Source organism: Xyrauchen texanus, chromosome 20 (genome assembly GCF_025860055.1).
Source record: "Xyrauchen texanus isolate HMW12.3.18 chromosome 20, RBS_HiC_50CHRs, whole genome shotgun sequence".
In the NCBI taxonomy this organism is placed as follows: Eukaryota; Metazoa; Chordata; class Actinopteri; order Cypriniformes; family Catostomidae; genus Xyrauchen; species Xyrauchen texanus.
In genome coordinates this window covers 27095057-27120766 of record NC_068295.1, presented here as the reverse complement: position 1 = coordinate 27120766, position 25710 = coordinate 27095057, and the positions used below count along the sequence as shown (strand labels likewise).

General features: G+C 39.4%; 1 protein-coding gene across 1 annotated transcript in view; it reads left to right on the top strand.

Moving 5' to 3' along the window:
- Positions 1-24509, top strand: part of camkmt (calmodulin-lysine N-methyltransferase) — a 177712-nt gene extending 153203 nt beyond the window's left edge. Inside the window, exons 10-12 of the mRNA XM_052151011.1 lie at positions 3541-3604; positions 5566-5697; positions 22271-24509. Of these exons, the coding sequence (XP_052006971.1) occupies positions 3541-3604; positions 5566-5697; positions 22271-22363 (289 nt within the window). The 3' untranslated portion in view covers positions 22364-24509. The remainder of the gene's footprint in view (positions 1-3540; positions 3605-5565; positions 5698-22270) is intronic.
- The last annotated feature ends 1201 nt before the right edge of the window (positions 24510-25710 follow it).

Here is a 25710-nt window from a genome sequence, read left to right as displayed (position 1 = left end):
TCTCTACATAAAAGCTGCACTGAGCGATTTTTTTCTTCTCATAATCTGCCAGCACATCATGAAAAGATAATTACTGAGTACACCTTTTGATTTTACCCCATGTAACCATTTCAGGTAGCCTATAGAAAAGTCCATATGATATTATTGTGTTCATGAAATAGTTTCCACTGTGTATAAAACAAGGGAACAAGACTAATTTAGATATTGATAAAGAAAAAATATATAATTTGTATTTATAATACACTTTTTTTATAAATAGCTTACAATGATACAGCACAGAAGCAATGTCAACAATTATTTTGCATTGGTCAAAAGGTCAATTTCCTCCACATATGTTTTGAAGCAATAATGTTTTAATGATTTGAGACCCTTGGAAGCACAACCCTTTAAGACTCGCCTGTAGTCCAGCTAAATTTAGCAATTTAGCATTATATAATGAATGTTATGAGATCTTATGAAAGTTATTATAAAGTGTTGCCTATATCTGTTCATCTGCACTTCTGTAGTCATAACATGTAAACATGCACACCCAGGGAGCCTGTTTTAAAGTGCTATTTAATGGCATGCTGGAAATACATGCTGCATCCCATCGCTTAGATCCTTAGTTTAAATCGTAACAGCACCAGGCCAGGGTCAAGCATCTGAAGAAGTAGTCAGCCATGTGCCATGATAAGTGAGTCAGTCATCAGTATCCTCCACTTGATCCCTCTGGCAGTTCCCATGGCGATGAGCCTGTGAGTTGAGTGCCTGACTTCATGTGCTTTGGAAGAAACTGACACATCAGTGAATTTTGTAAACTTTGATATCAGACTTCGGAGTTTACTATAAACTTTTTAAGTGATGCTGCCATGTTCTCATGTAATCATGCATGTTTAATTTACTAGACAACTGTTAATAATATATGTGTGGCAATGTCAATGTTAATATCGGTACCATATTACAGTAGGCTGTCATTAGCTAAATGATATGAGATGTGACAGTTTTGAGATTAAAATAATGACAAAAAGCCTCTGGATATAGCTAAGTGTGATCATTAAACAGCAGAAGGATGTAATTTAATTAAATAATATACAGTCACATGCAACTGGATGCATGAAACTGAAAACAGAAAAATATAACAACTGTATAAAAATGTAATAGCAATAATACTCCTAATAACAATTATATAATATTAAATGGTTGTTGTTTAATTATTATTATTATTATTATTATTACTATTATTATCACCATCTGTAAGCAATATCACAAACGCAAGTGTATTACCAGCATGTTGTGATTTTCATTAATACTGTGAAGCTTATTTCTGCAGCATTTTATTCAACCAAAAAATAAAATGGCCTTTTATTTGTTGTGTATATATATATATATATATATATATATATATATATATATATATATATATATATATATATTAAATCAAAGTATATTATAGTGAAGTATATTAAAGAAATTATTATATATTTTTTATTAAAGCTGTATGCATCAATTTGATTAAACACCATTTGATCGTAAAATTTAACCAAATGGAAATAACAGTAAATAGAGTGAAAAAAATAAATACACAAATAGCACATAAATATAAAAAACCCTAAAAATAGGACTGGTCAATTTTTTTTGTAATAGATCTGAAAAAACTAATTATAATTTGCTAGTTCACGTGTAGTTTCCATAATTATTAATTCTAATTTAATTGATATTAAAACTAAATCTTCTGGTATAAAGTGTTTTCTCTCTAATCATTAATAATGTCCATCATCTCAGCGTAAGCTTCTTAACGAAACATTGTGATTTTTAGGAGTCATTTATCTAATACCTTCCGAATCCTTGAGGTTTCATTGTAGGTATGAAGTTAATGCACACTGGATTAGGTCAGATTAAGTATTAAAATCTAGTCAGAGTAGCAACCCATCCATATTTAATCTTACTACGGCCACCTTCAGATTAACATGGTCAGAAATATTGCAAGGCAAGACGCTCTCCCAAATGGTTCCAAAAGCTTTTTCCTCTGGTATCATTAGACTTTTTTTGTACTTAAGATCTGAAGGATTTAGCTGACAGTGTTTAGAGTTATGTACTTCTGTAATATAACACCCCACTTCTATTCATAGAACTATAAATGTACTGTTCACACAGGGCGTCAGTTAACTTCTAACAAGAATGACGTCAACAATACCAACACCCTTGAATACTAATACTGTTAAATCTAATACTGTAGATGTCTCTCATAACTGACACAAAAATTCTAAACATTTCTGAAAAAAATCCTTGAACAATTCTTAAGAAATAAATGGCCTCATTCATGAAACATGAGCAGGATGAATTTCTGGGTAAATCATTCATAAATCCTTTTTTAAGTAAATAGTCCCATTGAAGTTTATGACCATTTATGTATGAATTTGTTTACAAACAGTTTAGGTGTCACAACCCAATATTTTTATGAATAAGGCACAAAAGCTCTAAGTTACTGCATGTGTATTAGCTTGTTAATACACAGAGAATACTTTCTTTCAATGAAAAAGAAAGAAAGGCAAGTATTACATAACTGACAGGCCTATATAAGGAAGTTAATGAGGAAGTACCATTGGTAAAGTGGAGGGGAGGGGGGTGTTTTAATTTTGTGTGTTTTTTTTATGTACGCTCTCAAGATCAACATAACCAGTAGAACATTCCTTGCACTCTTACCTCTAAACACACCTTCTATTGTCCAGGGCTGACCTACTCCACCCAAAAAACAGGGTCAAAAGTTGAGCTGCTAATGAAACGCTTCAAGCCATCAAACTTGTGACCACTAGACATGGCCAGTGAGATCATACCATTATGGTTTAATCAACACATCTTTGACCTTTGACTCCAAACAAAGAAGAGCAATGTTTTTGGTAGGATCAGGGGTGATAGGAATGTTTTACTATTAAAAAGTTCATACAAAGCTCAGTCCAGACACGGAAAAGTAGAATCTCATAAGTACCCATTACAAAGCTTGCAGGACTATACATAAAAGTATAATATACAAAAAGTGTTTTTGACTATTTAACTTTGTTATATCTTATATGTTTGAGAAGACCATGGGCAATATTAACACATTTGACATTTTCCTTTATTAATTCATTAAATAATTCACAGACTGCTGAAAATCAACCTGCCATGCTTTGGCATTAGAAACATGTACTGTGCAAAAGTTTTTAAACACAATTGACACGAAAGGCGAGGGAGATTTTTTTATTATAAAATGTTATTTTCTGTTCTGTTGATGTAGTTTGTATAATAAGCACACCACCTGATAGTCCCATTATTGTTTATCTCCGTTAGCATGTTGGTTTTTACCTTTGATGTTTTGAATGCTGTCACACCACTGAAACAAGAAAAGATTTGTTCATATCTAATGGAAAAAAGATCGTACATCTACAAATTGTTTTTTCGCTGTGCTGGTGGATTTATTTGTATACAAAGAAAATAAATAACCTACCGATTTGTCTCAAACCATTATCGTTGCAATGCATTCTAATCTTTCTACCATTCCTTGTTTCTCTCTTATTCTCTCAGCCTGTTTCTTGACCAGTACAGAGCCAGTCTGGTTGATGCACTAAGAAGATTACTGCGACCTGATGTAAGTGACTTTGTGTGTGAACTCGCAGTAATTAGTTGGCATGCAGTGATTGAGAGAGTAATGGAATGGCAGGATTAATATCATGTAATACTTTAATACTTTTTATGTGCAACTTAGATTGGGTCATCTCATTTATTTTATGCTCTGCACTAATCACAAGACCCGCAAGTCCTCTTTCATGGCCCTTTGATAAGACCCTGTATGAAAATGAAAAACACTTCAAAGATAACAGCGGATTTGTATTTATCTTTAAGGTGTTCATGTGTTGACTTTGATAGTCAATGTCTTTATGTTAAGTTGTGCTGTGGGTGTGAGAGAGAGAAAGATAAATAGAGATCCTATATATGTGCGTCTTAAATTTATATTTCTTTCTCTCTGATCTCATTCTCTCAATATCTCAGTATAATACCAACCAGACTTCAAAATTCACAAAAGAGCCTACAGTTTGTTTGTTTTTTATTACAGAGGATTACATATTAGCTTTATTTTACACTATACAAAGCAGGCTAGTCCTAATTGATTGTTAATTGTTAAAACTTTTTAATAATATACTGAACCTCCCAGTCCTCTAATACTAGCAGTCCAAACAATTACTCATTCAGTAAATTAAAATGTTGATTTTCATGACAGACAAGAAGGGGGTAAAAAATGATTCATGTTTGTGACTTTCGCCATAGCAGAAGTGACCAAATGTTTAAGCAGATTTATAAAAATCAATTAATTTTCCTTCTAATGACTCTAATTTGTTATTATTAAATGGAAGTGGACCATCCGGCCAGCAGACACAGCTGATTAACACATCTGTATATGTTGTGCTTGTGTATGTGTGTGCTTTCAATGTGTAGAGCTTATGAAAAAATAAAAAACATCTGTTGGATTGAGATGATCCTGTTGTTCTCATATTAGTTCTTGTTTGTTTCATTTGAATTTGGTGCCCATTTAATTAAAGCAATAATGTGAACAAAAATATGAAATAATATTTAAAACCGAAGGATTTCAAAGAAACTTTGAACCTTTGGGTAATCCTCTTAGCTTGCCTGGTTGGTCTGGGCTTGTTGATCTATAAAGAGAGGGGATGCGCTTTCAGCCATTGATTGGATTAGGTGAGCTTTAATCTTTTTGTTTATTATCTAATATAATACCTGGGAGAAATCAAATAGAATGTAATGATGCAAACTGCTATGTACGGTGAGTGGGCTTTGAGACACAGCGGAGAGGAGCTGGGATGGATGGAGAAAAGAGGGCTACATCATCAGCGCCCACACTATAAGCCTACCAGTGTACCACAGTTTTCATTTGAAGGATTAAGTCCACCTGCTAAAATGTTATTTATTTAGCTATTTACTCTTGCCATCGCATAAGGTAATTTATAGTAGTTAGCATAAACAAGATATTTTGCCATTTGATTTAAATGTAAAGTGTAATGTCTGTGCCAAACAGAAGTGTAAAAATAAGAATTTTCAAATCAAGTTTTCCAAACACTCATATCACCCCTTCTGCTCTGCCCCATCTGCCGTTGTTCAACTAACAAGTAGTCCCACCCCAAACTAATGTCAGTTGAGTTTACAATCTTCTAGAAGTCAACTTGTGACTGCATATTCAACTGTGATAATTTAATAAAGTATTTTAACAGGAAAAATTACACTGTACACCTAAAGGATTTATTATATCATTTGTTATAAAAGTGTAATGTTTATTAAGTACTTCCGGTCTGCATTACAAATACATGATGTGTGCTTAAGAACAATGGCAAAATATTGAATAAATTGTCAATTATTTGAAAGGAAATGTAACATGATTAGTATTTTGTTGTAGTAAAAAAAAATTATGTCATGAGAAATCATTACGGTCTGTCTCATAATTACAATTCTATGAGACATACAATTTGTTTATTGTAATAGGAAAATAGGAACACTAGAAAAGTATGTATAAACTGTGTTTGTATGTATTTGTCTCTTTAGGGAACAGCTCTAGTATTTGCCCCTACTAGGGGAGACACACTGGCAGAGTTCTGCAGACTGGCAGAGAGAGCAGGCCTGTGTGTGTGTCGTTATGAAAACTACGACTCGCATCTGTGGGACCTACACCTGAAGGTTTGTATGTGTGTATGTGAAGGTGTACAAACCAAAAGGGTTCTATTGTATGTGTGTGTGTAAATGTTTCAAAGTGTCAAAAAGTTAACTTGAGAAACTAAGTATTCTGTTTTACTGCATTTGCTACATCCTTTGTGCGTGGAGGTAGCAAATGTGTGTAGTTTAAATTATTGACTGAAATTCATTCAAAGAAATACATCGTGTACCTGCAACTGTAAGTCAGCAGGCACAGTAAGGGGGAGTCTGTTTCTTAAGCTTTAAGTGGACTCTTAAAACTCAAAAGCTGTATTTCTCTGAGACAAACTCTAAATCAGTGGACCAAGCTGTAACTCCTTTCCCTCTGTCTGAAACCACAAATAATCGAGGTCAAGGCAGCAGTGGTGTCCAGCTGGTTAACCGACAGCACAACCATGGCTGCCATTTTTGGTTACTGTGGAAGCTGTGAGGACCCATTAGGCCCCACAGGCCTGACAGTGGCGGCCCTGCCTATGCCTGAGGAAAATGGACCTAGCAGCGGGACTCTAGAATAGAATGATTGAAACTTGATTTCATAGGTGATGGACATAGCTGGGCAGCGAAACACCAAGTGGTCATTGTGGCCACCAAGGAAAGTGTGTTTGTATTTAGAGGCGTCAATTGAGAGAGAATAAAGGAATGAGAGAGAAAGAGCCCTAGAATGAAAGAAAAAGAGTAAATTTATTGTAAATTTCACCTTAACCATGAACAGTCTTAATGCAGCAACTAAAGTACAAAGTTTTTAAGCCCTCAACTCTTACTCTAAGTCAAGCGAAACAATTGGTTGGACAAGGTTACGATGTCAGATCCATTTTCACAAAAGAAACCACATAAACCTTTGCTACTTGCATCCTAACAAAGAGTTCTGTCTAAATAAAGGTACTGTAGGTGATTTTTTGTGTGTGCGTGGGGGGGGTGGGGGGTCTATGAATAAAACGTCCCTGCTTCCTGACATACAGTATACTTTGAAAATGTACTTCCTATGTTTAGGCTACAAGATACTCATAAAGGGGCAGGATTACGATTACCGAGGCCCTAAGCAACTGTCCAGCCGGGGTGCCCCCAGTCCGGGGCGATATGGCAAAACAATTATTTCTTGATATTTTTCTGGCTGTTGATAATATTCAAAACATATCTTGATAATTGATTATTTCCTCAGAAATGACATAAATGTTATTTGAAAACATATTTTTTTATGCATCCTAACAGCCATTGTAGCCAAGTAGATAAAAAATGTTTGACATAAAGATGTCGTTTTTCATTTAATGAACAAAAGGAAGAATGTTATTTAATTTCTAATATAATACATATAATTTGTATGCACCATTACAGTTATGCAGTAATAACATTTTTTGTAATAAATACTATGTACAAAAACTATAACTTTACTCTCTAATATTTTAATATTATGTATTTTTGTCCAGTCAAGTCTGTAATTATAATATGAGGCTGAATTAGTATTTGTGACGAGGAGGAGGGCAGCGGCTCCACCACTCAAGGTGGCCGGCAGAGTAATATTTAATAAAACAAAAAGACACAAAACACACAAGGCAGCTGCGTGTGGCTCTCTCTCACTCGAACTGCTGCATCCAGCTCGGCCTTATCCCTCTCCTCGGCTTATTAGCGCGATTGGGTCTGGCCGTGCAGACTCACGGCCCAGCCCTACCCTCCTTCTCATCACAGTATTATTATTTTGAGGATTTGTTTCATACAAAAGTAATATATTATGTCATATTTACTTAATCTTCACATCAGGCATTTATTTTGAAATGCACTAGAGTGTCAGTATGTATTTCACAGCTTACAATGTTCCTCATTTCAAGTCTGGTGAAAGGCCTCCTCCATTTTTCTGATACTGCATTGCCTATTTAGATTTGTATAATAACTTTAAACTGCTTCAAATGTTTGGAATTGCCTGAATGGGTGAACCTGCTGCACTTTGCCTAACATTGCGCGTGAGCCTCTCTGCAGCATATTGCTGCATAAACACAGAACAGCACCCCTTAAGTGTTTGTTTTTCCATCCAATTGCGTGGTTTGTGTGGTGGCTAATACCCCTACTGTACTCATAACTTAAAGTAGCTAAACTATAGTCAAGCTGCTTTTTAAAAAAGTAAGAGTAAACTACACTACAAGCTATTTAAAAAGAAAATATTTTTACATATATAAAAAATCAGATTATTTTATTTCATTGTTATTTCATCAGAAGTTCCGATGACCTGATAGCTACTTAATTAAATGCATTACATTCCAGTGGTTCAAATCACTGTTCCTGGAGGCCCCCCAACACTACAATTTTGTATATCTACCTTATCAAACACACCTGATTCAACTCATCTGCTCATTAGTGGAGACTCCAAGACCTGAATTGTGTGTGTCAGAAAAGGGAGATGTATGGAGTTGTATAATGTATAGTGTTGGGAGGCCTCCAAGAAAAGGGTTGGGAATCACTGTATTATACAATTAAGGTGACAACTTATACATTTATACTAAAAATAAACGAATAACTTTAAAACACCCTATTTTATAAGTCCAATCAACTAAATATTTTGCTTCTAAAAAGAAGTGAAGTGCTTTTTGCCAAAGTCCGTTTAAGTCTGTCGAGGGAGTGCTAACTGATGACCGTACGTATGAACGAACCAACTACAATTAATTTCTTCCCATGCTATATATAGGTGAATAATTGTTTTGAACCCGTTCTTAAGAAGAACTGTCCGAAAGAACCAATTTGCTTATATGACTTGGATTACTCAGCACTACAAATATAGATGGTTTAGGTGAGTGTGTTTGATTCCTCACTCTGCTTTATTGCTGCATGTGTGCGCAATACAGTGTGACAAATGTAACATTTATGGGACGCTACTGTGAAGAATGAAGATGTCTTTTAGTTTCGTTCTACTTTTAGTTAGTTAGTCCCCAGCATTGGACATAAATTACTGATACTTATTGTCTTGAGATATTACACCTGTCTCTGTGACAAAACAAAATAGTCTTTTAACATTTTGCATGTTTATTGACATCAGGTTGGCAGACATGTCTTTGGAGAGTGAGGTTTTGGAGAGACACCTAATTCGAATTATTTTCCAGATTTTTGTCAGTCAAAACTGTTCCATGCATGCTCATTTGCACTCACACTCAACTAGTTAATACATTCACCTTGTCACAGTGTTGCCCTGATGCACTAGATGCAGGTCTAGCAGGATCCTTAAGTTCTAGACCACCTACTGTGTTTCTGTGTGGATAATGACAAGGGTAGTAAGGGGCCAAGATAGCTGAGTCAAGAGTCCTACTGTTCGCACCCCCGCGTGTGCGTGTGTGTGTGTGTGTGCGCGTGCGTGTGTGTGTGTGTGTGTGTGTGTGTGTGATATAAGGGGCAAACTGAAGTGCCCTCATCATATCTCAAAGTGATTAATTTCTCTTTCTTATCTTCTGATGAACACCCTGCCCCCTGTGAGAGTTTGTGTGTCTGTGTGTGTTGGGTGAGAACATACAGACCAAAGTGCACAAAGAAACACACGGCAGACTATAGATCACATTCCCCACCTCCTTCAGAATACCAAATCACAGTCTTCTATTATAATACTGTCTACGGGTCCCTCCCAGACACCCACGTATGCAAGTACACATATGGTCGTCTGTCACTTCTTACCTCCGCCAGCCTCTGATGTCTTGGAGATTGAAGTGTTTCCTTTAAGACCTAAATCTCCTCCTCCCTGCATGTGCTGGGGGAAAGGCTGGCCATGGATGAGGCTCTCAGCAGTTTGGGGATGTGGCGAGGGGGCTGTGTGTTATCCGCTTATCCCCACTGTTTTGGAATAGAGCACCAGCAGCTGGAGGAGCTGCAAGCTGCCTGATAATGCAGCTATTTTCTGCTCACCCATCTTAATCTTGTTACTCAAATGGTTGTGAAGAGAGTCATGAATTTTAATTCTGACTTCCCCTGTCCACACCCACAGCAACACCCTCATGCGCACACATATACATGCACATATTAGCTTAATCTCTCTACAGCCGACCCAACTTCCAGCTGCCCATCTGCCTGCTTTCCTCTCCATATTGGCGCTCCACTCATTTAAAGGAATTGTTCACCCAAAAATGAAAATTCGTCACCATTTACTCACCCTCGACAAATCTGTATGACTTTCTTTCTTCCATGAAACACAAAGGAGAACTTTTAAATAATGTATTTTTCTCTACATTATGAAATTTAATGAGGACTAGGGCTGTCAAGCTCAAAAAATGACTAATTAAAGTACCATATAATAATCCATGTAACTTAAAGTAAGATAGCTTTATGAAATACAATAGCTTTGTATGAGTATCTGACTGAAATTTAAGGCATTATTCACCACTGATATTCACCTCCTGTGGGCTGTGATTGCTGTGACTGGATCATCAAGTAATTTACATTAAGTCATTTAGCAGATGACTTTACAAAGGAGGAACATAGCAAGTAATTTGTCATACAAATTTCAACAACATCTGGAGTGTTGTACTGACAAGCTCTCGAGGTGGCTGGAGTAGTATAGGTGCTAGCTTAGAAGAAAGAGACAGGGAAGTATACACTCACCTAAAGGATTATTAGGAACACCATACTAATACTGTGTTTGACCCCCTTTCGCCTTCAGAACTGCCTTAATTCTACGTGGCATTGATTCAACAAGGTGCTGAAAGCATTCTTTAGAAATGTTGGCCCATATTGATAGGATAGCATCTTGCAGTTGATGGAGATTTGTGGGATGCACATCCAGGGCACGAAGCTCCCGTTCCACCACATCCCAAAGATGCTCTATTGGGTTGAGATCTGGTGACTGTGGGGGCCATTTTAGTACAGTGAACTCATTGTCATGTTCAAGAAACCAATTTGAAATGATTCGAGCTTTGTGACATGGTGCATTATCCTGCTGGAAGTAGCCATCAGAGGATGGGTACATGGTGGCCATAAAGGGATGGACATGGTCAGAAACAATGCTCAGGTAGGCCGTGGCATTTAAACAATGCCCAATTGGCACTAAGGGGCCTAAAGTGTGCCAAGAAAACATCCCCCACACCATTACACTACCACCACCAGCCTGCACAGTGGTAACAAGGCATGATGGATCCATGTTCTCATTCTGTTTATGCCAAATTCTGACCCTACCATCTGAATGTCTCAACAGAAATCGAGACTCATCAGACCAGGCAACATTTTTCCAGTCTTCAACTGTTCAATTTTGGTGAGCTCTTGCAAATTGTAGCCTCTTTTTCCTATTTGTAGTGGAGATGAGTGGTACCCGGTGGGGTCTTCTGCTGTTGTAGCCCATCCGCCTCAAGGCTGTGCGTGTTGTGGCTTCACAAATGCTTTGCTGCATACCTCGGTTGTAACGAGTGGTTATTTCAGGCAAAGTTGCTCTTCTATCAGCTTGAATCAGTCAGCCCATTCTCCTCTGACCTCTAGCATCAACAAGGCATTTTCAGCCCACAGGACTGCCGCATACTGGATGTTTTTCCTTTTCACACCATTCTTTGTAAACCCTAGAAATGATTGTGCGTGAAAATCCCAGTAACTGAGCAGATTGTGAAATACTCAGACCGGCCCGTCTGGCACCAACAACCATGCCACGCTCAAAATTGCTTAAATCACCTTTCTTTCCCATTCTGACATTCAGTTTGGAGTTCAGGAGATTGTCTTGACCAGGACCACACCCCTAAATGCATTGAAGTAACTGCCATGTGATTGGTTGATTGGATAATTGCATTAATGAGAAATTGAACAGGTGTTCCTAATAATCCTTTAGGTGAGTGTATATAAGTATATATTAAGTATTTGTGTATAATAAGTGCAAGTTAAGTTCAATAGTAATTGCAATTAGTTTAGATTGGTTAAGTGCTTGTGGAACAGATGTTTTTTCAGCTGGTTCTTAAATGTAGAGATGGTATCAGCAGATAGTGTTAAGGTTGGAAGCTCATTCTACCACAGTGGAACAAAGAAAGTGAATGATTGTGAAATAGACTTTGAGCCTCTTTGTGATGGGACCACCTGGCGCTGCTCGTTCATAGACCACAGAGAGCGAGTTGGAGCATATAGACCTGGAGAAATGAATTGAAGTAAGATGGTTTCCATTGGCTTTCCTGAAGGCCAGATTCAAAGCCTTGAATTTGATGTGGGCAGCTACAGGTAGCCAGTGAAGTGAAATCAAGAGTGGACATTTATAATTCAGTACATTTATATGTGCTGTTATAGTCAAGCAACAGCCTGTTTTTGAGCAGTCAAGCTACAGTCTTTATCTGTCTTCAAGTATACATGACACAAATGCATAATCGTATATTTGAAGAAAGGACATCAGCTGAGGAAGTCTTAATTAAACCAATCAGCCACAACATTAAAACCACCTGCCTGATATTGTGTAGGTCCCCCTCATTCCACCAAAACAGTGACAACCCTACTTTGTCAGTTTAAACCAGTCTGGCCATTCTCTGTTGACCTCTCTCATCAACGAGGCATTTCTGTCCACAGAACTGCAGCTCACTGGATGTTTTTTTGCACCATTCTGAGTAAATTCTAGAGACTGTTGTGTGTGAAAATCCCAGGAGATACAGAAATACTCAAACCAGCCCGTCTGGCACCAACAATCATGCCACGGTCCAAATCACTGAGATAAAAAAAAATTCCCCATTCTGATGGTTGATGTGAAAATTAACTGAAGCTCCTTACCCGTATATTTTATGCACTGCACTGCTGCCATATGATTGGCTGATTAGATAATCCAATGGATGATTGTTGGTGCCAGATGGGCTGGTTTTAGTCTTTCTGTAAGTGCTGATCTACTGGGATTTTATGCACAACTGTCTGTAGAATTTGGTGCCGAAAACAAAAAACATCCAGTGAGTGGCAGTTCTGTGTTGTTGATGAGAGAGGTCAACAGAGAATGGCCAGACTGGTTCGAACTGACCAAGTCTATGGTAACTCAGATAACCACTCTGTAAAATTGTGATGAGAAGAATATCATCTCAGAATGCTATTCTGAGATGCGGGTTGGTGCTGTTTTGGCGGCATGAGGGGGACCTACACAATATTAGGCAGGTGGTTTTAGTGTTGTGGTTGATCAGTGTATATACTGCATGTCACTCCATGTGTACATTGCTGAGAACAATTGTGGTCCAATTAATGTGTATACATGCTGGACAAAGTTGAGATACAATCACATTATCTACTGTAGGTCTCCATTTCAACTTCACAAAAACTGACTGGTATGATTTTAGTCAAACTAAGTGATTTAAAAAAGACATTTTAAAAAGACAAATTATTGTTTTAGTCTGACCTGAAATCAAGCATTTAAAGTGCTAATATTACAAATATATTTTCTACAAATATTTGTAGTAGAAACATAATAACATAAATATTATTATTTTTATTTACATTGTTCTTGTTTTCCTGTATTATTACTATGGGTTCTCCATTAATATAAAGCTTAAAATATGGTTACTGTAGTATTACCATGGCATGCAAAACTTAAATTCCCACCCTGTCCTCTAAGGATCCATACTTTAACAGCCTGAATATATCAATATCTGCTCTCCGCACATTTAATATCTGAATATGTCAATAACTGGAGCCTGTAGTGCGAGCGTTCAGACTTCTAGTTCACCCTGCACTTTCTAAGGATCGCCTCTCTCACTCACTCTCAAAAATGCTGTAAGAGAAACAGGAGAGTGGGGGAAAAGCAGCAATAAAATAAATTACTTGCATCTTGCCAGCAGCGTGATTAAAAAGTAGGAGACGATTTATCCAGCCACCCATGAAGCTTATTAGCAGGCTGTGATCAGGAGGAACAGCTTTGCTTGTTAAACTTTTCACCTTTACAAGCTCGCTGCCTTTTTCCTCCTTTCTTCTCTCTCTCACTCTCTCTCTGTCTAAGCTTATTTGCTATATCACTCTCTAACACTTGTATTGCTCTCTCTCTCTCTCTCTCTCTCTCTATCTCTCTGTCATTCCATCTCTCCTTCCCTACACACTCACTCTATCTCTCAATCCTCCCTTCCATATACACACACTCTCACTTTCTGTTGTCTGGGTTGGTGTAATATTTGAATGTGAATGTATCGGCTCTCGCGTTGGGCTTAGTGTTGGTCGGCTGGCTGCCCGATTATGAGGGGTCGTGGGTTCAAACATCGGCTGCTGTGTCGAAGGGTGGAGAGAAAGAGATAACGCACATCAAGGGCAATAGAGCGGCCTTTTATCTGTTTTTATTTTATCTCAAGCCACAGAGAGGATGGGGTGAATGTTAGAGAAAGACAGAAAGAGAGAGGGAATGTGTGTATGTTTGCATCTTAATGATGTTTATATAGATTTAAAATTGATTAGAAATGGGGCATTCTCTCTTTTTGTAGCCATTGTGTTACAGAGTCGGTGTAGATACATGAGAACTCAATGATGCATCATTTTCCTTTTGGAAATTCTACCTGGAAAGGCTTTTAAACTGTATATTACCTGGCTGGAATTCTGGGAGTGATATAACTTTAGCATACCATGGATGAACTGATAATCAACATAAAACATGCTGGTACCCGAGATGTGGTCTAGCACAGTGGTTTTCAACTGGCGGGTCGGGACCTAAAAAGATCTGTTCTGATAGGGCTTTGGACAGAAAAGCGTTTTTAAATACAAATAGTAAATAAGAACCATATAATCTTGCATAGTTAGGATAGCTATATAAATGTGCTTATCTGTGTAACAAAGGTTCGGATTGGGCAGATAAAGAGGAAGTGGGAACCAGTTTCCAATGTTCTCATGAGTCTGTTTTATTTCTCAAATAACTGCAATCGCTGTACAGCTTCACTTCAAAACTCAAGACAGCTTGGGTCACTTCAGAATCACTCAAATAAACAGCCCGCTATTCAGCTTCACACAACACAAGGCTCTCTCTCTCTCTCTCTCTCTCTCTCTCATGGGACAGACACGAAGACACTGGTCTGAATTTCTCTTTCCTTTCTCTTTGAATGGGCTGTCTTTTTACCTCCCCCAACTCTCACTGTGAACATAGAGATGGTAATTAGTCACAATTCATCTCAGGTGGATGTCCTTACCGCTTTCTCTCTCCCCAAACGGGCGCTGAACCATGCCCAATGGGTGTTCCGGGCATTGGCATCTTTCATGCAGTGGAGCCATTGGAGTGGGGAGTGGTCCGAACAGAGGGTGAATGCTCGTCCCAACAAATAGTAGCGGAGAGTGAGGATCGCCCACTTCATGGCCAAACACTCCTTCTCTATGGTGCTGTATGCCGTCTCTCTCATAGAGAGCTTTCGACAAATGTACAGCACCAGGCATCCCCCCCCTCCACTTCTTTGGACAGAACATCACCCAGCCTCCTGTCCTCTGTTTCTGTCTATAAAACAAAAGGGAGAGAGAAATCAGGGGAATCCAGAAGCGTCCCGCCACAAAGTGCAGCTTTTACCTGCTTATAAGGTAAGACAACGGGTCTGGGACTCCCTTTTTAGTGAGATCAGTCAGCGGGCTGGTGACATCTTAAAAATTTGGCACTAACCTTCGATAGTAGCCAGTCAGCCCCAGAAACTGTCTCACCTCCTTTTTGGTCTTGGGTCTCGGGCAGGTCGCGATCGCTGCGGTTTCATCAATTTGAGGTCGCACCTACCCGTGACACAAGATACCGTACCTCCACCCGTTCAACTGTGCACTTCTTCGGGTTTGCTGTGAGCCTCGCTCTTCGCAGGGACCTCAGAATATGCCATTTCCTATCACTAATGTAAATAATGATATCATCCAAATAAGCAGCTGCATATGCTGCGTGTAGTCTGAGGACCCTGTCCATAAGACGCTGAAACATAGCTGGGGCCCCAATCAAACCGAATGGAAGGGTCAAAAATTGGTGTAATTCAAACGGTGTGGAGTAGGACGTTTTCTCATGGGAAATCGGCGTTAAGTGGATCTGCCAATATCCCTTTGTCAAATCCATTGTCAAATAAATTCGAGACAAGCCAAACCGATCGAGCAGTTCTTCAATACGAGGCATTGGATTAGCATCAAATTTCAACACCGCATTGACCTTTCTATAATCCACACAGAACCAGACAGAGCCATCGCTCTTAGGTACCAGACCCACCGGGCTGGCCCAATCACTGTGGGATTATTCTGTTACACCCATATCGAGCATGGCCTTTATTTCGTCCCATACTACTTGTTTCTTTTGTTCGGGTAAGCGGTAGGGAGGACTACGTACCACTACCCCTGGGGTTGTCTCGATGTGGTGTTTTATGAGATTATTGTGGCCAGGGAAAGACATCAGAGAAATTATTTCGAACCCTCCGTATGTTGTGACAGTGAGAGGTGGTCTCCGCAAGGGACTGAGGTGAACTGATTGGCTTTTAGACTCACCTCCGGGCTGAGATCCTCCCTCTCCAGAACTACTGTCATGAAGGATACAGGGACCGCCACTCTCCATATTTTTTGAAGGTTGAGGTGGTAAATTTATTGAACCGTGCCCGTATCCATATGCACTACCTCATAATCGACTTTCCCAACTCACCATGTGACCTCAAAGGGGTCTTGCGACTTTGATAGTAACGTGGAGTCCTTTGTGGGCACAAAATGTGGGCTGTTATACAGCCGAGACTGATGTTCTTGTGCCAGTAGCAAATTGTCCTGTGATAGATGCCCCAGTGTGTGGGGTTTTGCTCTCAGGTCAAGCACATATTGAATTTCATTTTTGCTTTGTGAAGGTCCCTGTAAAGGGGGTTAAGGGAGAGGAGGAGGTGAGTACCGGCTTGACGATATAAATAAACCGAATCAAAAAACACAGAGCAGCTGCCTGTAATTCTCTCTCTCTTGAACGTCATCCAGGCTGCCTTTATCCCTCATGCGCCCCCATCAGGCTGATTGGGGACCGGGCATTCATTGTTCCAGCCCGGCCCTGTCCTCCTCCGCTCTTGTGTAACATGCCACGGGGCTTACGCCTAAATAATAATTCAAATGGGGAAAACCCAGTGGAGGCTTACATGAAAGTAGTAGTTTCAGAATCCCCACTCGAGAGATTATTCTGAAGTGTGTTCACAACACTACGTGCTAAGATGTTGCGAAGAGGCACTGCTTCTGGGTATCGCGTTACATAGTCCACCATAACCAACACAAAGGGATGCCTATGTGCTGACCATTCTAATGGCTCGACAAGGTCCATGCCAACTCTGTCAAAGGGAACCTCAATCATGGAAGAGGGTGCAATGATGCTTTTGGAGTCAGATTTTGGCTAACATCCAAATGCCTGGCAAATAGAAACAGGCCATGAGATGGCTTAGTGTTTCCCCTGTCCCAAGTGACCTGCCATCAGCCTAAGATGAGCCGCCTCAAACAAAAGTTCCTGATGGCTCCTCGGTACTAACAACTAGATTGCATCTTCTTTTTTTCTGAGTGTCCTCAGTCACTCGATACAACCGATCGTTTATAATGGAGAAATTTACATTTTACATTTATGCATTTGGCAGATGCTTTTATCCAAAGCGACTTACAGTGCACTTATTACAGGGATCCCCCCGGAGCAACCTGGAGTTAAGTGCCTTGCTCAAGGACACAATGATGTGGCTGTGGGGATCGAACCAGCGACCTTCTGATTACCAGTTATGTGCTCTAGCCCACTACGCCACCACCACTCCAGAAATGGGTATGTGAGTGCAGTGCATGGCTGAAGGCATCATCAATTACTTTCACTTGGTGAAATGTGTGCTTAAGAGTCTCGTCTTGCGTCTGCTTCAGAGGGAAATCCCAGCGGGAATTCCCCTAAGGGCTGAGGAAGCGGAGGCTTCCCCCTCCCTTACCTCATCCTGATGCGGAGCTGACGTAGATGGCCCCGGCTCCGCCTCCCCGTCAGTGCATTGCACACCCCACACTGTCCCACTTACTACAGGGTCCATCCACACACAACTCCTATAACAATTCGGGAAAAGCTGGCCAATAAGTACCCAAAATTAGTGGATGGATGAGGTGGGGAAATAACCATGGCCACAATTCTATGCTTTGACCCCAAAATAGAATAGTTCACTTCAGGATAATCATAAATATCCCCATGCACACACCTCACCAATTTTGAACCAAACATTCATGAATATAAGTTTGGTTACAACCTGAATCCACCAAGGCTTGGTATGCACAACACACACACACACACACACACAATACTCACGGGTATTTGGTATGTCCCGGATTGATCGGGGGTTGCCTGTGGACCCGAATCACCATCCCCACCTCCATCACCGCGCACTGTTCGCAGACGTGTCCTAGCTCCCCGCAACTCCAACAGACCGGCCCAAACCTCATGCCAACACCCGTGGCAGCAGATTCCCCCACCTGAGAGAGGAGTGTTAGCACATTGTGGGATTGTTCCACCATTTTCAGGGGAACGGGATAGGTCGGAAAGAAGGAGGGGAGAGGGAGGGACAACAGGGAGAAAGAGAGGCTCGCTGGGTAAATGGTCTTCCACCAACTGCACTGTTTCATCGAGCGATGCCAGTCGGTGGCACTGGACCCACTCCACAGTTCCTTTCGGTAGTTTGGCATCTAATTGTTTCAGTACCACGAGACCAATGAGTTGGGCCTCCCCGGTCAGCAGCAGTAGGAGGTGGACCGCCCATTGTGCCTGCGGCCATTCCAGTACTTGGGCCGTGTGCTCAAAGAGTTCCAGAAATCTTGCTCCCCCATCTTCGCCAGCGTCACATAGAGGTTGGCTGCTGCCGGGGTTGCGCCGTAACACCCCCAACATAGATATGGTAATTAGTCACAATTCATCTCAGGTGGATGTCCTTACTGCTTTCTCTCTCCCCAGACTGGCGCTCGACCACGCCTTTTTCTCCACAATCAGCTTTTAAAAAAAGAGTAGAAAACACTTCCAATATCTTTTGTTGTTGACATCAAAGGATGCATGTCCAATCAAACTGTATGGCCACTTGATAGAAGCTTGTCAATTAAGCAGATGCCAACATGGAAAGGTTGCATGACATACCTGTATCCTCAAATACCATGAACAAAACTATGCAAGGCATAATAAAATGCAACCCTGACTACATTAAATGTGTTACATTTGGTACTGTGTTCGGTCGCCGCTTGAGGTCCTGGATTAAAATTGGCCTAGCGGTTCATGCACGTATGCCTGACACAGGACATTGAAATATTTTGTTTGTGTAAACACACACAAGTGCTGAATCTTCCCGTTTGAGTTGATGTCTTTTAAGTCCTATTCTGCATCTATTGTCCAGCATATTTTAGTCACTCTGAAGTGTAAAACAAGTCAGCTGTTTTTGCTGTTTGGAGGGGGTTTATTTTCATAAACAAATTGCAGGTTTTCCCCTTAGTCTTGGTGAAGTGTGTGGGACTTCAGGCAAGCTGATTGGCTTCGACAGAGCTGAGCTTCAGGGCAGAACAGACTGGCAGTTCACTGAGTGTACTGCCACAACTCTAGAGCTCAGAGAGTGGCAGAAAAGTGGACCCACAGGTCATATTTTACAGCAAGGCTGCGTGACATTCTCTCTGCCGACACCTCAAATTTAAGTGAGCCATTATGAAGCAGTTAGTGGCATTCTTGCTGCTTGTCCTTGTCTGTTAGTTTTTGTAGTGGTTATCCGAAAAATGTAAGGCATATCAAAGGAAAAAAAATGCAACAGAGCAGAAATCTGCTAAGGCCTGTTTCATACATCCTGTGTCTGTGGCCATATGAACAGATAGCAGTATTCATGCTGCCCACATTCCAGATGCAGTCGTGCGTTGCAAGCTGAACTCAGCATTAAAAAAAAATGCTGAAATTTCACTATAAACTACATTTTTTGAAGCAACTTGGAGCAATCGACTTTGAAAAAATAGTCTGTCGGTCTGATGAAGGTTACACATACAGTGACAAACAGCGTACAAACAACATTTTCTGTTCAGTAAATCTGATGGAATCCAAATGATTAAACAAATGTTTTGTGTTCAATACAAGTTATATTTGTGGCATAACAAATAAAATATGTACATTTCAACTCATACCTTGTTTATTAAAAGAAAAAGCAAATTTGACAGTTACAGTAAGGCACTTACAACTGAAGTTAATAGAGCCAGCCCATAAATGTTAAAATACAACTTTTTTTAATATAGCCATAAGATGTAAAAAATTATTTGTGTTATTATGATTTTTGGGTATAAAATTACTTACTAACCTTATCTGTATAAAGTAATATCCAATATTATAACTTGCCATGGCAACATAATGCAGGTAAAACCTGTAATAAATTTTATCACAATAAAATCATGTTGAACATTATTTAATAAGACAAAAACATATTAAATTTTTTTAGGCAAAAATAAAGTGAGGCACTTTGGAAGTCAATGGGGTTAATCTGTGAACATTAAAATACACAGTTTTAAACATATTAGCACCAAATGTAAACAAGATGCATGTTAACATAATTTTAGTGTTATAAAATCACTTACTAACCTGTTCCGTGTTAAGTTATATCCAGTTTTACAACTTTGTTGCCATGACAATGTAAAGCATGATGTAAAGCCCTAAAACGATGTAAAAACTATGATTTAAAGAGAACATATTATGCAAAATCCACTTTAAAAATGTTTTTTAACAAAATTATGTGTCCCCAGTGTGTGTAGACAACCACAAAATATCATCCCTTCATTTCTTTCCTTTCCTCATCAATAACAAAACAGTGTCTCCGAATGAGCCATTCAGGTTTGCAGCCCCTTATGATGTCAAAAAGGGAAAGGTACCACCCACGGCTGGCAAAGAGATCTGCCCGATTAGTTTAGATCTGCCCTCATTAAAACCTGAGCGAGCAGCGCACAGTCCACCATATTTTTCTCCTCGCTAGAGCCACTTGCGCTAGCTCAGACTGCTTCATCAATGATGGTCAACATAAGGCTGGATTTGCTCCAACCCTCCGTGACCCAACTTCAGATTTGCAAGTTTACACTTTAGCACTTTATACTTTTTTAATGTTTGCAATTTGGCTTTCTGAATTTGCTTGTTTACACTTTGCACAAAAAACACTTGTTTTGAAAACATTGAGCTTGTGTAATGCAGCAACTAGTGCCTAACTACCTTATTCCATAACAATGAAGCTGTAGCTCTGTTTCGGTTACAATATAAACTGATTGGCGTCCTTCACCGCTTGCAATGAAGATCTTCCGTGTAATAAAACCGGTCATTATTTCAAAAATGATTATGAAACTATAGTAGTATTTTAGACAACTATAGCTGTTTTTCATATTTCATAGCTCAACCTTTGTTATGCACAATAGAGTAAGATGACTGACTTTGTGTTCTCTGTGTTATTTTTTAGTTGTTTAAGTTCTCCTGCATTGTTGTTGCTGGGGTATCCATGGCACCAGCAGGAAAGGCACAGCCCACTTCCAGAAAGGGGTGTGGGGAGCAGCAGCTCCTTTGCATTTAAAGCTACAGACACTAAAATAGCCCGTTTGGAGCAGGGCAACAAAACAGGGGTATAAAGGCATGGTAGAATAAACAGTCTGTAAGGTATTTTGATCTGGAAATTGACAGACACATTCTGGGGTCACCTGAAACTTATATTACATCATGTAAAAAGGGGCATAATATATCCCCTTTAAACAATTTTACTGCTCAAATAACACTTGAGTTTTAACAGAAGAATTAATGTACTGTAAGTGTTTTTATAAAATATAAGCTTCACAATTCTGCCTTTAAACCCTCCAAAAATCAGCTGCTCATTGTAAGTGCCTCGCTGTAACCTCGATTTTTGCTTTTTTAAAAGAAAAGAAGAAATGAGTCCAAATAAATGTTTGTTGTAATCAACATTATGGCACAAATACAGTCAACTGAGCTTAATTTGTATTGAACCTGGAATATTCCTTTAACCAGTTATTTTATGCACTTTGGGGTTTGGATATTGTTTCATGTACGTTAAAGGAAGCGTTCAACCAAAAATGAAAACCTATATGACTTTCTTTCATGGAACACAAAAGGTGAATTTTTAAAAGGTCTTTACAGGATTTCTTTGCCATATAATGCAAGTGAATAGCGACTGCAGTCTGTGAACCTTGAAAAAGGACTAAAAAACAAAACATAACTGTAAAACCACAGTAAAATAAATCACTACAACTCATGCACTATATTCCAAGTCTTTCGAAGCCATAAAATCACTTTGTTTGATGAACAGAACAGAATTCTTATTCTGTCTCAAATCATCAAAAAGCAAATGTATCAAATGTAGCGGTTACGTCGATAACATCAAACCATATTGGTATTCATTGTGTTTTCTGAACAAACTTTAAATGCCTGTCACTGTTCTACGTTATCAACATAGCTGCCATAATTAATTTTAGCACTTTATTAATAATCATACATTTTAAAGGAAAAATTCTATGTACTGTAGGAACCCAGAAATCACTTTATTTTCTATATAGAGCCACTGCAGAACCATTGATTGTTGTTGAAGTTATGCTCACACTCTGCACATACATTAGGATGTGTGAAACAGGCCTAACGTATCAGTATTTAATCAGTATTAGATAAAAAAAAAATAGTCATGAAAGTGTCATTGTTTTTCAGATGCAGACAGAGGGCAAGGAGGTGTATGATAGAAACATCCACTATCCTCTCCTCCTCACCCTCACCCATGGGTCTAGTCCAGCCCTGATCTGAGCTGGGCAAAACCATCTCCTGCCAGGCTGCCTTCCTGCACCGCCACCCCCTGTGTCCCTGTCCGGCTGGCCTAAAATGGGCCCTCCTCAATTCTGATAACTTTTTTAACTACTGAGTTCAATGAGTGTGTGTGAAAACAGAGTGTGTAGGTGTGTGTTTGAGTTGCCGTGCGTGTGCTTGACCCGTTTACTGTGCAATACAAGTGTGAAATGTGCTAAACAGAGAGGTGGAGAACACATCACTCCCTCTCATCCTACCAGTACTTCAAACGTTGCAGATGCAAAGATCAGACATGAAATCATTCGATACCCTGTGAGGATGCATGATATCAGAGAATGGTGTTTCAGGGCAGAACATTGTGAGATCATTAAAGGGACAGTTCATCTAAAAATGTAAATTCTGTCATAATTTACTCTTCCTCATATTTTTTTCAAAAGCATTTGGCTCTGTTCCATGATGACAGAATTTTCATTTTTGGGTGGACTATTCCTTTAAGTTCATGATTTTGACTCTGGAGGTTAGTATAGCTAATCAGGTTTGCCTGACTATCTATGCTTCTTCACAAAGACATAAATGAGACTGTAGTGTGGTCTCGATCATATGATACCAGCTATCAGTTCACTACTACGTTCTGATTCTTTATCTATACACTCAAAGGTTAATTTTGGCACCAAAGGTTTCAAGTGTTTTCAAGTGGTTGAGATGCTGCTGCGCTGAATGTTATTCGCTTCACTGTGAAATGCTCTCAGTTCTTATTTTTATCAAAGTAATGACAAGATATGTTAAACTAGAAAAGACTAAGAATTAATTTCTTCATTGTTTCAAACGACCAACAGTAAGACCTGCAGCACTGTTCTCCACCACCTTGAGTTCTGCAATGTGCACTCACTGTGCAAGCTGGACCTGGCCTCATTTAAGGGATAGTTCACCCAAAATGACAATTCTGTCATCATTTACTCACCCTAATGTCTTTCCAAACCTGTCTTACTTTTTTTGTACGAGTTATTTATAGCAGAATGTCCAAGCTTGATCTTGCTCTTTTCCACACAATGCATGGGAATGATGTCCACGGCTGTCATGCCAGATTTTTAAAGCATAAGTTTGAGTGAATAACGACTTAAATTACAAGTTATCATATGGCTTAAAAATAATTTACAGAATATAGTTCCAAATTTAACGGAGTACTTTTATGATACAAATGGTGAATTTTTTTTTACTTTTTGGTGGTCGACAGCCTCTGGTCCCCATCCAGTTTCATGCTATGGAACATTCTAACTTCTCCTTTTGTGTTCCACAGAAAAAGTGATATGTTTGGAATTACAATTAGTAAATTATGAGAGTTAACTTTCCCATTAAGTACATTACATTTTTTTGATTATTTGAAAAAAATTATACAAAATAAAAATGATTTTTTTATGTATGTATGTGTGTGTGTGTGTGTGTGTGTGTGTGTGTGTGTGTGTGTGTGTGTGTGTGTGTGTGTGTGTGAGAGAGACGAAGAGGAGGGCGTGGCCCGGCCGTAACGATGGACACCCAGCGCTGAATCAGCCCGGAGAGGGATAAAGAGGAGCCTGGGACACCAGTTAGAGAGAGAGAGAGAGAGAGAGAGAGAGAGAGACGCACGCAGCAGTCTTGTGTGTTATAAGTTTAGTTGACTGCTCAGCCGGATCCTGGCTCCTCCTTGCCCATCGTGTGAATCCTTTACATTGGTGCCGAAACCCAGGAAGGCATGTAACAGGGTTCAAGATGGGCAAGGAGAAGGCGAGAATCAGCTGAGCAGTCAACGTAAACTTTTAATAAACAAATGTTCATAGCACAAAATAAAACTGCTTTTCTCTCCAGAACTGGCGTGCATCCCTGGCTCCTCTTTATCCCTCTCCCGGCTGATTGGGCTGATTCAGCGCCAGGCATCCAATGTTACGGCCCAGTCACACCCTCCTCCTCCTCGTCACAATATATTAACCCAGGGCTGTCCTAAATTTTAAACCACTTTCACTTTTGTTTTCTTCTGGTATCGAGCTGGTGATGCCTCATTCAGAGCTCTTTGTTTTCATTGTGAATTGTTCAGGGCTGTGTGCTTCTGCACTGTGATTACGTTTGTACAAAACACAGATGAGTCCAAAGTGATTGTTTCACACTGACACTGCAGGTGCTTGTAACAACTGTGATTAAATCATTGTTATGTATCCTCCTGTGTCCTGGTCATTTTTTCCCACTTGGTGAAATGTCTCTTTATGTTTCATTGATTTGAGCAACAAACCACTTGTGGTTATAATTAATAACAAATGTGTTTAATTATATTTAATACATTAATTATATGTCCTTGTTCCAGATACACTGGAGTTCAAATGTCTGTGACCACAATGAAAATCAAGGATTTTTTTATTTTAACCTCAGAAATAGATCCAGTTTTACCATTTGTGACATTTGTGACACTAAATTTTACAAAAGGTCAGATTTCCTTGCTTCCATTGAAGCACACAAGATGCTTTTTGGGAAAAACTTTTATCATACTGGGATAATGTTGATTGTCAGTTTTTATGCCAGCTTGAGTGCATGCTGAAAATAAAACAAAAATCAAATACTAATAAATTCTGTAATTCTTGTAAAAATTGTAATTCACCTTTACACTGAAATTGTTATGTTCATAATATAAGTTGTGATTAAAAAGTTTTTGTTAAATTAGAAAAATGAGAAATAGAAGCTTTTTCAGTAGACTTTGAATGTTCTTCAAAGTCACTTTACTAGCGGATGGTCTTAAATGTGGTTTAGTTCACACTTTGACTGTGTCCCTCTAGGCCTCTTCACTTCCTGTGCTCTGAGATCCGAATTGAAGCTCAGCAGTAGAGAGTAGCTACGCAGCTAATCCTGTCAGTCACTCAATGGAAAAGAGAGAGGGTGATGAGGAGGGGTAAAAAGGAACCCAGCTCTCTCTTTTGAGATTTGAAAGAGGTCCGTTGTCCCCTCCCTATGTCCCAGCAGAGGGAGTGAGCTCCCCGTTCACTACAAGGGCTCCATTAACTTGACCACTTGCCCTTTGCACACAATGCCTGGGCTGGCCCACTGTACCACCCACCCAATTATGTGCGATTAAGCTCAGTGTGCTGTGTCAAGATGCAGAGAGACAGAGAAAGAGAGATATAGCCTGTAAAGGGAGGCAGAGAGTGAAGTTGAGGAAGAGGGCAGTTATTAAAAGGCACTGCATGGCTATTACCTGTAGTTTGGCTTATTGTCTACCAGCAGCACAGACAGTTAAAAATAATTGTATGTTGTTGTAGACTGGATAAAGTTGTTCGCTGTTTTTTAGTGCAAAGATGTGTTGCTTTAGGGATCAATTTGATCTTTTA